The sequence below is a fragment of the Chaetomium globosum genome, genomic scaffold, assembly GCF_000143365.1.
Source record: "Chaetomium globosum CBS 148.51 scaffold_7 genomic scaffold, whole genome shotgun sequence".
Lineage (NCBI taxonomy): Eukaryota > Fungi > Ascomycota > Sordariomycetes > Sordariales > Chaetomiaceae > Chaetomium > Chaetomium globosum.
In genome coordinates, this window is record NT_165982.1 from 3175558 (window position 1) to 3191599 (window position 16042).

The 16042-nt window shown below is 56.1% G+C and overlaps 5 protein-coding genes across 5 annotated transcripts; 3 read left to right on the forward strand and 2 right to left on the reverse strand.

Annotated features, from left to right (window-relative positions):
• Positions 1 to 1959: 1959 nt before the first annotated feature.
• Positions 1960 to 2446, reverse strand: CHGG_10583 (uncharacterized protein; the record flags this gene model as incomplete). Its single annotated transcript, XM_001228509.1, has 2 exons — positions 1960 to 2108; positions 2170 to 2446. 2 exons carry the CDS (start codon positions 2444 to 2446, stop codon positions 1960 to 1962), a joined length of 426 nt encoding a protein of 141 aa, XP_001228510.1.
• A 724-nt stretch (positions 2447 to 3170) lies between these two features.
• On the forward strand, positions 3171 to 3970 carry CHGG_10584 (uncharacterized protein; the record flags this gene model as incomplete). Its single annotated transcript, XM_001228510.1, has 4 exons — positions 3171 to 3243; positions 3313 to 3340; positions 3406 to 3494; positions 3591 to 3970. 4 exons carry the CDS (start codon positions 3171 to 3173, stop codon positions 3968 to 3970), a joined length of 570 nt encoding a protein of 189 aa, XP_001228511.1.
• Positions 3971 to 4613: 643 nt separating this feature from the next.
• Positions 4614 to 5875, reverse strand: CHGG_10585 (uncharacterized protein; the record flags this gene model as incomplete). Its single annotated transcript, XM_001228511.1, has 3 exons — positions 4614 to 4862; positions 5443 to 5601; positions 5660 to 5875. The coding sequence occupies 3 exons, from the start codon at positions 5873 to 5875 to the stop codon at positions 4614 to 4616; spliced, it is 624 nt and encodes a 207-aa protein (XP_001228512.1).
• Positions 5876 to 7698: 1823 nt separating this feature from the next.
• On the forward strand, positions 7699 to 12130 carry CHGG_10586 (uncharacterized protein; the record flags this gene model as incomplete). Its single annotated transcript, XM_001228512.1, has 3 exons — positions 7699 to 8215; positions 8282 to 9045; positions 9098 to 12130. 3 exons carry the CDS (start codon positions 7699 to 7701, stop codon positions 12128 to 12130), a joined length of 4314 nt encoding a protein of 1437 aa, XP_001228513.1.
• A 911-nt stretch (positions 12131 to 13041) lies between these two features.
• Positions 13042 to 16021, forward strand: CHGG_10587 (uncharacterized protein; the record flags this gene model as incomplete). Its single annotated transcript, XM_001228513.1, has 4 exons — positions 13042 to 13098; positions 13202 to 13599; positions 13697 to 14783; positions 14948 to 16021. 4 exons carry the CDS (start codon positions 13042 to 13044, stop codon positions 16019 to 16021), a joined length of 2616 nt encoding a protein of 871 aa, XP_001228514.1.
• Positions 16022 to 16042: the final 21 nt, after the last annotated feature.

The window sequence follows — 16042 nt, forward strand, 5'->3', positions numbered from 1 at the left end:
CCGAGCCTACGCTCGCCTCTGCTGCGTCGTTCCCGGTCAGGCATCGGCGCATTGCTGGACTAGCACGGCGTGCATCCTCCTTTTCTAGGTACCTTTGCAAGTCTATACTCATGATCCGAGACCGTTCCCGCTCGTGCATGGATATTCACTATCTGTAAATACCCAATTAGAGACGAGAGTCATTAGCCATACATGCCCAGAGTGCAGTAGGATGCCCGTTCAAGCTGGGGCCTGGGAGCCTGTCGGTCCCGGCTCTGCGAAGTACTGTTGCGGTACATCCGAACGCGCCAACCGAAACCCATTCAGTCCTGGTTGCAGTTCTCACGCCAAGTCAATTTGACTTTGTGAGCGCTAACCGCAGACAAGATCACAGACGAACGCAACAGAAGATCATGGCCGAGTTGCAACTCACCACGACTCTCGTAGGCAGCTCCTCATGTATCCGCCTTGCCCGACGAGTCACTGGCCGCTATTGCGAAACTAACCAAGAAAAGAATTATAATGGAAACGGCAAAATGCAGCCCCCTTCCCCCCCAACCCAAAGGGAAAAAAGGGGGCAGATTACGTCAAGCTGGCTGCAACGAACTTGCAGCAACACATGAAATTGGGCGCTATTAACAAACAAGCCGCTTACACAGCCTTAAGCCGTTGGGTATTCTCAGTCCCTCACTATTTGAGCGGCTTGATATCATGAGCTGTTTATGATTAATATGAGTGGCTTTTGAACCGTGAGCGACGCATCCGCGATATAAGCCACTTGTGAATATGAGCCGCTCTCATTTTGAGAGCCGTATAGACAATCTTAGATACAAAGCCGTAGCCCCTCTTTGCCTAGGTAGATTCATCGCAGATTACCGGGCTGTTTTCTTTTTCGTTTCTTTTTTGAAGTTGTTTATTTCTTTTCTGGGGTTTCTTTTTTTCTACAAAATGCATGAAGCGACCCTGAAAATCCCCCACATTTTCGGTTCAACAACACAAGCCCAGGGACAGAAGCGAGAGACGAAGATCGCTCCCAGGTTGGGGACCGGAGACAGAACTCGCGTTATCATTTGTCTGGAAGGTCGCGTAGAAGATCTGCTTCAGATTCGAGATTCGTTCATGTGGAACATCCAATCATAAATCCCCATCTCGTTTCTCCTCTCAAGCCCCAGGGCTCTTTGTCCTTCCTTTAACTATGTGTTGCCGCTTACACCTTTCAAGCTCCCCCCATTCCTCAACACGGACATGACCCAGCAAGTGGACACCCGGCAACCTGGAGCGATGGAAGTCGAACTTCCAGTCCTCATTTGATAATACCAATCCCAGACAATTCCTACGACTCCAATGAAATGTTGGATTTCCGTCTTCTACCCTCGCAAGTGTTCCGAGTCTAGTTTGCAGCCTGCACACGCATCCCAATAGCGTGCCAACGTCGCGGTATTGGGCCGCAGCAAGGTATTTGACGGCACGGTGGTCTTCGACGCGGGAATTCCGGGCCACGCGTCAGTGTGATGGTTGCACTTGTACGTAATACCGGGCTCGAGCCGGCCGGTTAATATCCCCCTATAGTGCCGAGGCCACCTCCTGCACCCGGCCCGGTTCAAGGGCCCGCGCCATCCTGCCGCTGACATCGGACCTCAATACGACATTTCCATCAACTTCCTGGTCGGACCCGTGCCGGCACCCGTCTCACCAGACGGTCCCAAGTGCCCAATTTCTATTCACGCAATCGTGGAATGGCTGGCGATTCGATATGCTGGGACATGGTTATTGTTTGAATGTGGCCCGTAACCACCATCAGCGTAAAGTATCCAGGGGTCAAAACCGGTGTTGTGTTGGATCTGTCGTCGACGGGTTGGGATCTTAAACACCAGGTCTGTTCGCATGTTTTAAGACGAAGGCGAACCACTGGACCGAATCGCTGAACTAAACCTTCGTAAACGCGCGCTGAAAGCTTAAGAGCCCGTGGGCTGGGGCAGATCACGCCGTCTCTCCGGCTGGGGGTGATTGGGTGTTGTTGATTTGATATCGCCCCATGCTGGATTTTCGGTCCCCGTGACGAGGGGTGTTAAGATTCTGGGATATGGCGTTTGGCCCGGCTTTGGAGGGACCAACATCCTCCGGACGATCTCATTATATACACGGTATGTATCAAGTCGATCCGGGGGCTCCGCCTTGCCCGTTTCAAACCCTTCGGTGTCTCCACCGAACGGCCCAACACCCGCCCAGCCCTTGGCACGTGTGCCGCTTGCTCGCGGACCAGTACAAAGTCTCTGAATCGTTGATCGGCCGGTCCTGCTCCCAAATGGTAATCGAGAAAAGGATTGGCGCTTCTAAACTTCAAACGGGACGCGGGCTCAGCGGTGGGGCCAGTCTGGGGGCGGGGCAGGGACTGTGAGCAGGGAAGTAGGAATGAGGACTCCTCGAGGCCAGATATACAGGCGTTCCTCCCTAGGTCATGGGACATAGTTGATGAAATCCTGTGTCCCAACATGTAAACTCGGCAAAGTAGGTAATCATGGCTTCATTTTGTCTTCGGGCGTCAGCCGCCCTCTACGCCGTGTTGCTAGTCCCATCCGCCTCAGCGACAGAAAAGGGCCCCCAACAAGAAACAAAGATAAAACAACAGGGCTTATTCGGAACTGATTGCCTGCCTGGGCCGTTACAACTTGATTTGTACCCCACGTGTGTGACTGCCACTAGCAACGACGATGATCTACCCTGGGCGCCGTGGACGTATCGACCCTACTGCGCCGACAACACCAACTATTGCGTCTTCACCAACACCGACTTCCGGGGTGGAGAGCGGGGCGTGAGCGTCATTGACGTGCCGCCGTCCGGGACCGGAAATGCTACTTCGGCGGTGACCTCCATCGCCAAGTTACTCTCGTCCCTCCCGGAAACCCCTGAATCCGTCGACACGACATTCACATCACCGCCATATGAATTGCGAGACATTCCCGGAAAGGGCAAGGGCCTCATCGCAACACGGAAAATCAAACGCGGCCAAGTATTCATGGTCGATTATGCCGCCGTTGTGGCTGATACCAAGCTTCCGGGCCGCGTCAGACAGGCGCAGGGACGGAAGCTCCTGAACGAGGCCATCGAGCGGCTACCGGGAGGCAGATGAGGTTTTGAGTCTGGCAAGGAGCAGCCCCGATCCCGACAACGTACCCGCGGGTGAGGATGTAATGACTACAAACTCGTTTGGTGTCGAGATTGACGGAAAAGGGGTACATGGTGCTGTTCCCACAAAAGATTGCAGTACGTTCTTGAACCTTTGCACCAATGTTACAATTCCATACCTAATTATTTTTTTTCCACGACGTAAAGCGGATGAATCCCACGCCTGCAAACCAAGGTAAGCCTCCCAAAATCCTATTATTAGCTTCACAACTCCCCACATGACCTGACCCCTCCCCCCAGCGCAATCACCCGTTTCAACGCAACATCCCTCTCCAACACAGCCACCGCCTTCCACGACATCCTCCCCAACGAGGAACTCACCATTAGCTGTACGTATATTCCTAACCCCTTCCACCACCCCCAACCACCAGCATCACCCCAGCCCCAACCAAACCTATACTGACCCTCAAAACCAACCAACCTAGACGCCGAATTCGGCCTCCCCTCCACCGCGCGCCAACGCTCCCTCCGCAAATGGGGTTTCACCTGCACCTGCGCGCTGTGCTCGCTCCCCGCCGCGGAGCTGGCGGCCTCGGACGAGCGGCGCACCCGCGTATCGCGGCTCGGCAAGGAGGTCATCGAGCTGGTGACCCACGGCGGCAGCAGGGAGGACCTGCGGACGGCGGCGGAGCTGTACGCCGAGGCGGTGGACGCGGTGAGGGAGGAGGGCCTGGTGCCGCATCTGGGTGGGCATTATCAGGTGTTGGGGCAGCTGTGGGCGGCGGCGGGGGAGGTGGAGAGGGGGAGGGAGTGGGTGAGGAGGGGGAAGGTGGAGACGGAGGGGTTTGAGGGTGTTTGGGGGTAGGGGGTGGTGACTGGAGGTAGAGGATGGTCAAGTAAGGGTGGTGCTGAGGGAAATACCAAAGGAGAGTAAGACGGTGGTAGAGGCGTATTTAATTTTGTGGTAACTAGATGTATAAAAGATGGTTGTAAATTGAGGTAGAGCTTATAAGCTGGTTCGGAAGGAAGCTCGAGTAAAACATGTACCCAGACTAAGGTAGTCCGGCCACTTTCAGCATTAGCGGGCCAATAGTTACTGGTTTTTCTCAGATACGGTCAGCCGGCGACTGAGGTAGAGAATTGGCTGGATGCGGTCCAGTGGGATTCCGGCACCGCTGGTATCATTTATCCTTTTCCAAGTGAAACGCCATAATGCTGATACCTCTTTTTGGCGCATCGATCTTGATGAAGGCTGGTCGGGCCTTATTCCAATGCGCGAGGTGTACATAATCTCGCTGCATGTAGGTACGCTAAATTTGTGGTACGCATGTGGGTTTTAAACTGTTATCTTTCATTTTTAAAAAAGAATCCAAACAACTAGCTAGGTACCTAGTCTACTACTAGACGTTAGATTACCATAATTACCCTCTGCCCTTAATTATCTTTCCCACACATGAATAGGTCATGGGGCAGCAAGCACCTTACACTCAATGTCACACACCAGCTACCTAACCATCATCGTCGTCCTTCCACTTGTCACACCTTCCCGAGGGCATATAGTGCAGCTGGAAAGCATGCCGCTTCAATTCATACCGCATGATTACGCCAACATTGCCTTCCTCGTCCTGGGCCGCGTTGGCTTTTCCAAAATCCTGTTCGGACTCGTCCTCGGCCTTAAATCGGCATTGGCCAAAGTCAACCATAATGTCACGATTATGGCCGCTTGCGGGCGACCGGCGGGGCATGCTGGCAGTGCCCTGGACCAATCAGTTAGACGACAGTATGTACTAACCAATAGAAACAAGGTGCAAGTGACCCCAGTGATCTCTGGGAGATCACTGAACGGGACACAGATCACCAACTTATCCCCTTGATCTGTGATGAGGGCAACAAAGATCACTGAGATTAAGTACAAGGTACTTGATGGTTTAGCTAGTATATAGTCACTCGTTCTGGAGAGCTCTGGGAGTTCTCCAGTTAGCAATAACAACTACAGTTCGCTAAAAGCTCGAGAGCCTACTGTTGAGACAAGCTTTTGTTGTGCACCCTTTGGCTGCACCGAACCTAAGCACCCTTGAGAGATTACCTTCAACCGAAGCTGAACCCTAACAGGACAGGGTCCTGAGATAGGTTCGTCACACATAAACACCTGGAAACGGCCATCTTTCTAGGGTGATGAAACCAAAAGGTTCCGAAGCCCAGCGGTCGTCTTCGAGGGTGTTGGAGTCGCCAAGGGGGTGGATAGCTCGCTGCAAGGGCTTGGTCGACGATGTCCTGCCGCGCGCCGCGAGGTCGCAGCACATGGTCTGTCATTAGTTGCAAGTAGAACCCATTGACGTGCTTGTGGACATGGATGATACCTTTGACGTAGAACAGCTCGTCGTCTGGGGAGCTGGGAGGGGTCAGATGTAGGTCTATGTCCTCGAGGAGACGTGGCATTAGCTCCCCTTGGAAGTTGCGTAACGTGTGGTAAGCGGCAACCTCATTTGCATGGTACTGGAGCAGTTTGTCAGCTAAAAAAGGCTTCTCTTTGGGCATCCTCCCAGCCTTTTACGGTGTCGTGTAGGGGGTTCTCAATGTGGCGGACGTCATCGAGGAACTGGTGGATGGTGCCTGCACCTGCTTGGAGTGCCTTGATGTATGCAATCTCCATGGCAGGCCCCCAAGGGTTAATCCCGTTGCCGCACCCTAGGATATCGGAAGATTTACGGTTGTAAAGCTTGAGGAAAGTAGTCTTCGTTGCCTGATGGTTGTAGGCGGTGCCCCCCATATTACCGTCAACCCGACGACCATGGTGCAAGACAGCGTCCGGGTTTTGATTTCATCGATGTGGACGCGGATTGTCGGCAGCGAAGGGTTATGTCTGTTTACGGCGAGTAATATGTCGTCGCCAGCGGGGTAGACTTGAAAAAGGGGTGCCATTGTGGATGTGACATGGGCACAAAGATGGGTTCAGAAACGAAGGTCCAGTTAGTCCAAGAAGCTAAGACCGGAAGTCTAAGAACTGACGGGGGGGGGGGGATATGGGCAATATATCCCCTTTCAAAAAAAGGCCTGAGCGCTGGGTGATTAAGTTTTGCCTAGTACCTAATTGCCTATCTGAGAGAGGTGAAGGTTGCCTTGGGTGATTGTAGATGGATGCGAGGATGTGTCGCGGGTTCAGCTTGCCCAGGTCTGCTGTCCGCAGTGACGACTGATTGACGATGCCCCTCGTTGACTGGTGGTCAGTAAAGATGACCACGGGGTGCTCTGAAGACTGGATCCACGTCCGTAGCTTACGGCATGCCCAAACCAGTCCTGTGACCTCAAGCTCTGTCGGCCAGTATTGGTTCTTTTTGGATGTTGTCAGTCGACTGCTGGGGTAGTTAGAGGAAGGGTGGATACGCGCCATGTAAATCCTGGCACCATCTCAGGTATCGCCCTCCAGGTGGGACGCCATTGCACCAATGCCCCTCTTCGATGCGTCTATCTTGATGAATGCCGGGCGTGCCTTGTTCCAGTGGACGAGGTATATTGTCTTGCTCAATTGTCGCTGCAGGATGTTAAACGCTTGTTGCTCGTTGTGCATGGGTGTGAATCTGGCCTTGGATATATACCCCTTCAGGTAAGTTTTGCCTCGTACCTAGATGCTTATCTGAGAGACGTGAAGGTTGCCTTGGGTGATTAAGGTCTGACCGCTGGGTGATTCAGTTCTTCTTAGTATCTAATTGTCCATCTGAGAGAGGTGGAGAGGTGAAGGTTGCCTGGGGAGGTGGTAATGGGTAGTGAAACACATGACGCGCTTTGACAATGATGAGCAGCCTGCAGAATTTGACCATCATGTGTATAGGCGTGTTTTTTGCGGTGAGGGCAGATCCGAAGTTTAGTTTCGAGAGGCTTCTACCTCGAGAACCCCCCCAGTCGAACCTGCAATCCGATACAAGAGACAACGCCCTCCCTAAGGGGTAGGCCTTCTGGAACCTGGAAACTAAGACTCTCAATCTGGTCTATACCTGTGTATAAAGAAAGAAAATACGGGATAATTCGGGGCCCTAAGGTCCAGCTAGCCCCCCTTTTCCCTCCCCTCCACTCAGTTCTGTTTCTTTAATTTATTTTCTTCATTTCTTTCCAATTTTTTCTCAAAGAGAAAAGAACGTCCTTGAATTTCGGCCCAAAAGTCTCAAAGCTGGCGTTGATCGAAAGCTCTCGCAAAGCCCTATCTAGCCACACCACGTGCACCGACGCGCAATCCGCAGCGCGGCCGCAGTGGGCGTGGAAAGAAGGGCGATCCGGGACACGCAGTCGCCCTGGAAATCTCTATCGCCAACGCACGGACCCACGAGCTACCCGACCCACACACAGTTACCCAGACGACCACGGCCCCCTGAACCCCTGAGTGGAGGCAAGATGGCCGGCCCTAGTGCTCCAGCCCCAAGGGGAAGAAGTGTGCTAGAGCAGTCCCGGCACTTACCCCCCCACCCCGCCCCTCTCACCCCCGCCCTCCGACATAGAGGCTATCAAGAAGATGGTTGACGAGCTGGTGGGACTAGTAGACCCCGAGAAGAAAGGGACAGCCAGAGGCATGGGACAGGACTGCTAGCAGCCGTCCGGAAAATGTACGACGCGTCTCAGTCACAGACTGGAAACATCTCGCTGGCCAACCTCCGCAAGGTGGTGGCCGAGGAAGTGAAGGCAGCCGTTAATGGAGCCGGGACCCAGGACAAAGGAACCTGGGCCGCAGTGGCCGCTCACAGGGCTGTCCCCCCTCAGTCACAACCCAACACCCCGACAAAGATAGTGCCGACCCGCATAAATAAGGAGATCCTAGTTAGAGGCAGAGGAATGCCAGCCGATCTCGCGAAGCGCACGCCGCAAGAAACCATCCAGGCGGTCAACCAAGTGTCAGTCAAGAAGGGAGCAGTCGCAGCCCGAAGGCTCCCCAGCGGCGACACAATCGTCACATTCCAGAGCGCAGGCGGCATAGAGACTGGCAGCTTCGACGAATCACCAAACTGGATCAAGGGAGGCTTTTGGAGAGCAAGGCTGAAAGAAGAGCAAGAAGAACCTTTTGCAGTGCTGCTGATAAGGCGTGTGGAAGAAAGAACCTCCAAGAGGGTCTACCGAGGAGGGAGTTCGGGAAGGAAACTGGGCCTTCCACACAGTAGATAAAGTGAAAGTTTAGAGTGCCGAGACACAGGGAAGGCGACCCGAAGCAACGGTTGCTGGTCGCTTCTAACCTCCCAGGAGGAAGCACGCAAGGCGTGTGACGAGGGAGTGATCTGGAGGGCTCAGCTACTGGACTGCGAGCCTTACTGGGCTGCCCTCAGTCCAACGCAGTGCTACAAGTGCTGGAAGTGGGGGCACACGCAGCACTATTGCAAGGCGACTCCATTGTGCCCGCGTTGCGGGACCAAAGCCCATGGAGAGGGCGGCAGGGAAGGCGAGGCCCAGTGCCCTACTCACAAAAACGAAATTTCGCTACGGTGCCCGGCCTGCGGAGGAAGACATCCGGCGTGGTCAGGAGAGTGCCCGGAGAAGTCGAAGGTCCTCGCGAAGGCCAAGGAGGCCTACCAATTCCGACCACGGACATACGAGACCGCAACCACGATCTCTGCCATCACGACTCACACGAGCGCCCCCACGTTTAGCTTCGGTGCTGAAGAGAGGGAGGACGACAGCTACCAGGTGGTAGGCAGGACGAGGCTGAGAGGAAGGTCGACGAATGTGGCTGCAACCCAACGTCAGGCTCTCTTAGACCCCCAGCAGACCAGGATCGACTTCGAGGCACCGAGGGTGCGATTCGCAAGCCCGGTAGTCAGCGGTGTCGACACCACCGCCCCGCCGCCCCGAGCGCCCGAGCCGGCTACCGGACCAACGCCTACCGCCGCCGCCAACCCTGCGGTCACTGCCACTCCGGACCAACGAGACGCCGAGGGAGACACCACGATGGACTCGATCACCGTCGCAGGCGATGAAAATTAAAATTTTACTCTGGAACACCGAAGGAAACAAGCAAACACTGGAAGTCTTGCTGGAAGAGGCCAAATATGACCTCTTGGCGGTGCAAGAACCGTGGATCAACAAGGCGACAAAATCCACATACTGCCCCCGGAGCAGCAGATACCACCTGGTACATAAGCTCGAGGGGCGGGCGGCAATATATGTAAGCAAAAGATTTGAAATCAGGCAGTGGGACTCCGAAGCCACGGAGAATTGGTGCCGCGTGTGGTTCCCAGAGGCGGACCTCGGAGGGGAAAGCCGCGGATTCGAGCTTTGGTCCGTATACAACCCCCCCGCCGGCGAGAACGTACCGAGAGCCCTCCAAGGGCGGCCAAGACCAAGCCACCCGGTGGTTTTGGCAGGAGACTTCAACCTAAAGAACCCACTGTGGGACGGGTTCGGACGCTACGACAGGAAATCCGAAGACCTATTGCAGCTGGGTTCCCTGTGGGACCTCACCATCAGGACTCCAAGGGGAGCGACAACGCGAGCTCCCCAGGGGCGACAGCGAGGCCGCCCGTCAACCATCGACCACTTCTGGACTTCGGAAAACCCCCAAACAGTATACTACGGGGAAGAGTGTCGTGGAAAGTCAGACCACTACCCACAAGTGCTCGAGGTCGGGGAAGGGCATGGGCCGAGGCCAACCCAACCGGATGGCTGGGCCTGGAAGAAGATGGACAGGGAGAGGGTGAAGGCTGAATCAGAGTTGCTATGCAAGGTCATGGGGCTCGCGGACCCGGGACCGGACGGACTACCGGCCAAAACCCGGACAGTCGAGGGTCTTGACAAAGCTTTCGATAGCCTGGTCGAGTGGCTCACCTGGGTCGCGAAGGAAAGCACTCCACGGAAGAAGGCGAGCTGCGGCTACAGCTCCCCCTGGTGGACTGTGGAGGTGCAGCAGGCCGCCCGGGAGGCCAGAAGGGCCGAGAGGCTGGCGAAGGAGACCCGGGCAGAGTACTGCTGGGAGGAGCTTAGCGAAAGACTCAAGGACCTTGCTAGAACAACGCGCGAAGCGCGGACTAGGGCTTGGAGGAACAGCCTACAGGAAGCAAGCGAGGCAAAGAAGCCCGATCAGATGTGGAGCTTGGAAAGATGGGCTAGGTTGCGGAGCTTTTTGCCGCCAGAACCACCGAGGCTGCCGGAATTTAAGGACTCTTCCGGACAGGTAACGGCCGAAACGCACGACCAGAAGGCCAGCGCGCTGGCTGAGAGGTTCTTCCCGGACCCACCGGCCAACCTGACGGACGTGGAAGACCAAGCCTTTTTGGGCAGCTGGAACCCGGGCTTCGACGTCGTACAGGCAGTGACGCCGATCGAGATCACGGAGGCGATGGGAAGAGCAAGCCCCTGGAAGGCGCCAGGCGAGGATTTGCTCCCGATGGGCCTTCTGAAGGCGTGCGGAGCACCGTTAGCTGAAGTGCTGGCCCTTCTGGCGACAAGGTGCCTGGAGCTAGGATGGTTCCCGAGCCGTTTCAAGAGGGCGAAGACTGTAGTACTACCGAAACCAGGAAAGGCTCCGCCGGCGTATCAGACCCCGGGGGGATACAGGCCCATTGCTCTGTTGCCAACCCTGGGGAAGGTAATAGAGTCAGTGGTCGCCAGGAAGGTCACTCAAGCTGCAGAAGTCAACGGCCTCCTACCAGATGAACAAATGGGGAACAGGGCACACCGCTCTACAGAGCTGGCTGTCCGGCTAGTAGTAGCTCAGGTCCAGGAGGCGTGGAGACAGAAGGGTGCGGCATCCCTATTGCAACTGGACATCTCAGGAGCCTTTGACACGGTCAACCATACCCGACTGCTAGCAACTTTGCGAGAAATGGGCTTCCCGAGGTGGCTGGTCCTCTGGACGAGGGATTGGTTGACCGGTCGAGAGGCCACCCTTCTTTTCGACGGCAAGACGGCGGCGCCGACGGCAATTCGGGCAGGGGTCCTCCAAGGCTCACCCCTTTCCCCTGTTCTCTTCATCCTCTACATTTCCTCATTATACAAGCAGCTAAAAGACGAGCAGCCTCACTTGGCTATAACAGGGTTTGCGGATGACACCAACCTTCTAGTATTTGGTCGAAACCCCGAAGCCAATGTCCGGCAACTAGAGGCGGCGTGGGAAACGTGTATACGATGGGCGGACAGTCGGGGGATGAAGTTCGCCCCGGAAAAGAGCGAACTCATCCATTTCAACAAAGGGCGACGGCAGTGGACCGAACAGGTAAACCTTGCCAACCCAGGGGGAGGCACTAGCCCCGTTAAACCAGAAGAGTCTGCCAGGTTCCTGGGGGTCTGGTTGGACTGGAAACTCAACTGGAAGGCTCACCTGGTGGCGGTGGAGAAGAAGCTGAGGACCCAGAGCTATGCCCTGTCGAGGATCGTGGCAAAGACATGGGGAATGGGGCTAGCCAAAGCGCGAGAAGTGTACACAAAGTGCATCCGGTCGGCGCTGGCCTATGGCGCATCATCGTTTCACATCCCCACGGATGTGGGAGGCGAGCCGGTAAAGAAAGGCATCACTAAGGCCCTCGGGAAGGCCCAGAACAAGAGCTTGCGGATTGTGGCGGGAGCCTTTAAGTCTACCCCCATCCGTAACCTCGAGACAGAGACATGGGTACCACCATTGGACTTGTACCTAAACAAACGGCTTGCAGATTTCGAAACCCGACTCCAACGACCCGATCTGGACGACGGTCGAGGCGGCAAGAAGACGGCGGCGAGCGTTGTCCTCACCGCCTGCCGCAAGATACAGCAGAGACTTAGCTCGAGGAGGGGCAACAGGGGCCGACCGCGAACCTTGGGACCTCAAGGGCCTACGGCGGTGGAGAGAGCCGCGGGTACGGTCATGCGCCGGACGGGGGGGACCGTTGATACGAACAGGGTAGTAGAAGAGGCTTGGAAAGCGAGGTGGTTAAAGGAACGGGACGGCAGAGCGATCACCAGGCCGGCGGACGACTTTGACCATCAGCAGGAGACGCTATTCCGGAACGGAACCCTTAGGAGGCACGACGGTCTCAGCAAGGCGAAGAGCTGGTTCAAATCCGGACGGGAGCAATAGGCTTACGGGACTTCGTTTACACGGGGAGTCCCGGAGGTTCTGACTCCTGCCTGCGAGCGTGGCGAGGGACGAGAGACTGCCGAACACCTGGTAGTGTGGTGTTTGGCCCCACCGTTGACTCGAAGATGGGAGAGAACTGGAATTCGGACACGACGGGACTTTTACTCTGTTCTACACGGCATCAATCCCACGACTGCAAGGCTCGCGAGGAGGATCCTCGACTGGCTGATGGACTCGGGGAAGCTGCCGATGTACAGCTTAGCCAGGAGGCTCAAGCTGGAAGCGGCGGCCTGAAGCACCCCCGTCCGGAGGCCAGGAGGCTTCCTCTCTTTGTATACGCAGACTCACCAGAACGCATCGTTCTTTGATTGTTGGTAATGGGTTTTTTCACCCGGCCCGGGAAGGCACGGTTTTCCTGTACACTAAATAGCAGAGGGTCCGGCACGCCCTAGGGCATAGCGGAGTATGAATAATAATTTTTTTTTCTTAAAAATTCTCTTTTGACTCTTTCTCATTTTTCTGTTGTTTTTCTTTTATTATTTTTTTCTAGTTTTAATTTCTTGCTTCCCTTTCGATTTCAGCCTTCTTTTCTTTTGCCAGCGGGTACTCGGTACCTCCCTACCTATATACACCAAGGAGGCATGAACAGACCCCAGGCAGCACCAGGCATGATTGAGGATCGGCTATGCTCAGATAGGTAATGAGCAACATGCACGTGATTTCAGCTCAGCCCAAAACGAAATACGACAGAAGCGGCTGAGCCTCGAGGGGTTAGGTACCAAGCTGGAGCTGAAACCTAGGCATATATGATCCATACCCCTCGGCCCCTAGGCTTAAGCCCGAACCGCCCTTGCGCCGTGCGACCGAGCTAGACGAGTCGGCTATAGCACATTAGATTGTAACTTGGAACCATGGATCCCCTGTTTATTGCAGCCCATGCAGCTGCTCTCCGGGTCTCTTGTGACGAGGTAACCACCTTACCACCGCCCTCTTTGCTTCCCAGGTCCAGGGATTTTGCCATGACCCGTCGAGGTAACGCCTCGTAACCGGCTAACTTACGACGTCGTACAGACCATCGGTTTTACCTCGGTGGTCCTGAGCGCTGGGACACCGGACCAGGACTCGGTTCTATCTGGTCTTGGATATGACCTTCAATTTGTCGGTCCCGTGGTGAGTCAGATGCAACAAACCTGGGCCTCTAGTGGCTCTTGTTTGATGGTGCACCCGGCCGCAGGATTTGGCATGTGGCCTAGTGTACAGAAGAACCTCGAGAGCGCCAGGGCCAGCTTTCAAGCCATCAAAACACAGCTTGAGCCAGTGCTAGGCAGCGTTGGAAAAAGTAGCGGATTCCTGGGGCGCAACAAAGCGGCTTGGAAACTGGGAATGCGGATCAGAACGCTGGCCGTCTACCGAGAGCGCCTCCGAGCACATCATCTGGCATTCAAAGTCGGTCTCAGTATGATGCGGATGTAAGTTCTTTTTGTATCTTTTCCCTCTCATTTTCTTGACTCATCCGTGCGGAGTCCAACGGATGCGTGCGGGCTAACCTTGTGTGTTATTCTACAGAAGTATCAGCTCTCTCCAGAACCAAACCGCACGGGACAGGCAAATGTCTCTTGCTGCACTCGATACCGATATCCGAGATACTACGGTCGCTAAGGACGCCTTGAGAAATGAGTCCTTTGTTGGTACAGACGAGGAAAACGAGAGAAAACAGCTGGAACTTACGTTGGAGGGCCTCATAACAACGGCGAGCTCCTTTTCTTCCTTTATAACCTCTTCTCCATTGTCTCCGCAGCAACAGTCAGGTGTGCATGGCGGCGCGTCTCCCCAGCCGCAATATCAAGGCAGTCAGTGGCAGCAACCCCAAACTCAACCACCGCAAGCGTACTACGGGGGCCCGAACAAGCAACCCCACCCCGGACCCCAACAGCAGTACATAGGGGGTTACCAGCCGTACTTAGCGGCGCAGCAAGCGTATTCCGGGAGCGCCTCGGCTCCGCAGCACGCACAACAGGCGTCGTACTGGAGTGGACAACATCAGCCACAACAGCATACCGGAGGCTACCAGCCGCAGCCACCGGTACAACAACTACATATACCTCCGGCACACGCACATGTGGGGGGTCAACAACATTACCAGCAACAACAGCCGTATCCCACACCACACCCCGCCCCAGCGGCGGAATACGTCCTTTCTCATTCTGCGCTGCCTTCTCCGCCCCTTATTTCCCCGGTGCCGCTGCCGCCACCAACATCTTTTATTCAAGAAGATGATGGCCATGGCTCTGTTCCGCCTCCTAGCTATCAACAAGCCGTGGGAGCCGGCGAGGAGGAGTCCGATAGCGAGGACAGCGGACCCAACCCTACCCCTTTCAACATAGCGGCCCGGGAAGGCGACTTTGCAGCGATCAGGCGGCTTATCGCTAATGGAGAGGACATGTTTGCGACAGGCGAGATTGGGCAGAGTCCGGCCTACTCGGCGGCGTGCACCGGACATGCTGAGATCCTGGAGTATCTCATCCAGAATGGAGCCGATTACAAGACACCCAACGAAGACGGCTGGACTCCACTCAACGCGGCGGCTACCTGGGGCTGGCCAGAAACACTCCTCATTTTGCTCCGGTATGGCGCTGATCCGACTAGCCCGTCGGTAGGCGGACAGAGCCCCATTTACTCGGGCTGCTAAGCAAGGGCATCTCAACACCGTCCAGGTGCTTATCGAGCACGGTGTAAACAAGAACGACCAGACCTCGATGGACAAATGGACTCCGCTCTGCATAGCAGCCTCTAAAGGCCACGCCGCATATTGTACAGTATCTAGTGAGGCGAGGCGCAGATTTAACGCTCGCCACCAAGTACGGGGTGACGCCCCTCCGTTCGGCATGTTCACAAGGCTTTGTGAACGTGGCAAGAATTCTGCTGCAAAACGGAGCAAATGTCAATACCGTATGCGAAGACGGTTTCACACCCATTTACAGTGCAGCCTCCAGTGGCAACATGGAAATGGCAAGACTCCTCCTCGAGTATAGGGCAGACTTCCACCGGGCTTCCAACAACGGCTGGACACCAGTCAATGCGGCGTGCGTTGACGGCCACCTCGAGATGGTGGAACTTCTCCTCTCCCTAAGAGCAGACATCCGAGTGCCAACCTCTACCGGCAGGACACCGCTCGAGGTGGCAGCCCACAACAACCGCGCAGATGTGGTACGGACACTCCTCAAACATGGAGCGGACATGACCGTCCGTGACGAAGACGGCGAGACCCCCCTATACTCCGCCGCCAACAACGGCAGCCTCGAAGCCGTCGAGGTCCTCCTCCAGCACCGCGCCGACCCAAACACCCCCAACAAAAACAACTGGACCCCCCTCGCCGCGGCCTCCTTCAAAGGCCACCTCGCCATCGCCAGCCTCCTCCTCGCCCACCACGCCAACCCCCACACCCCCACCACCGCAGGCCGCACCCCCCTCGAAGCCGCCGCCCGCGAAGGCCACCTCGCAATCGCCCGCCTCCTGCTCACCCACAACGCCAACCCCAACCGGCCCACCAACTCAGGTGAAACCCCCCTCTACGCCGCCGCTACCAACGGGCACACCCCCATCGTAACCCTCCTCCTCAACCACAACCAACCCCCGCACGGCTCCACCAACCCCAACACCCCCAACACCCACAAATGGACCGCCCTCCACGCCGCCGCCCACAACGGCCACCTCGCCACCGTGCAAACCCTCCTCACCCACCCGACCATCACCGTCGCCACGCGCAACGCCGACGGCCTCTGCCCTCTGCACTCGGCCTCCCGGCACGGGCACGTGGAGATCGTGCGGGCGCTCCTGCGGCGCGGTGCGGCGCTCGATACGCGCCAGCGCCGACGGCTGGACTGGCGCTGACCGCCGGCGGCGGGGAACGGG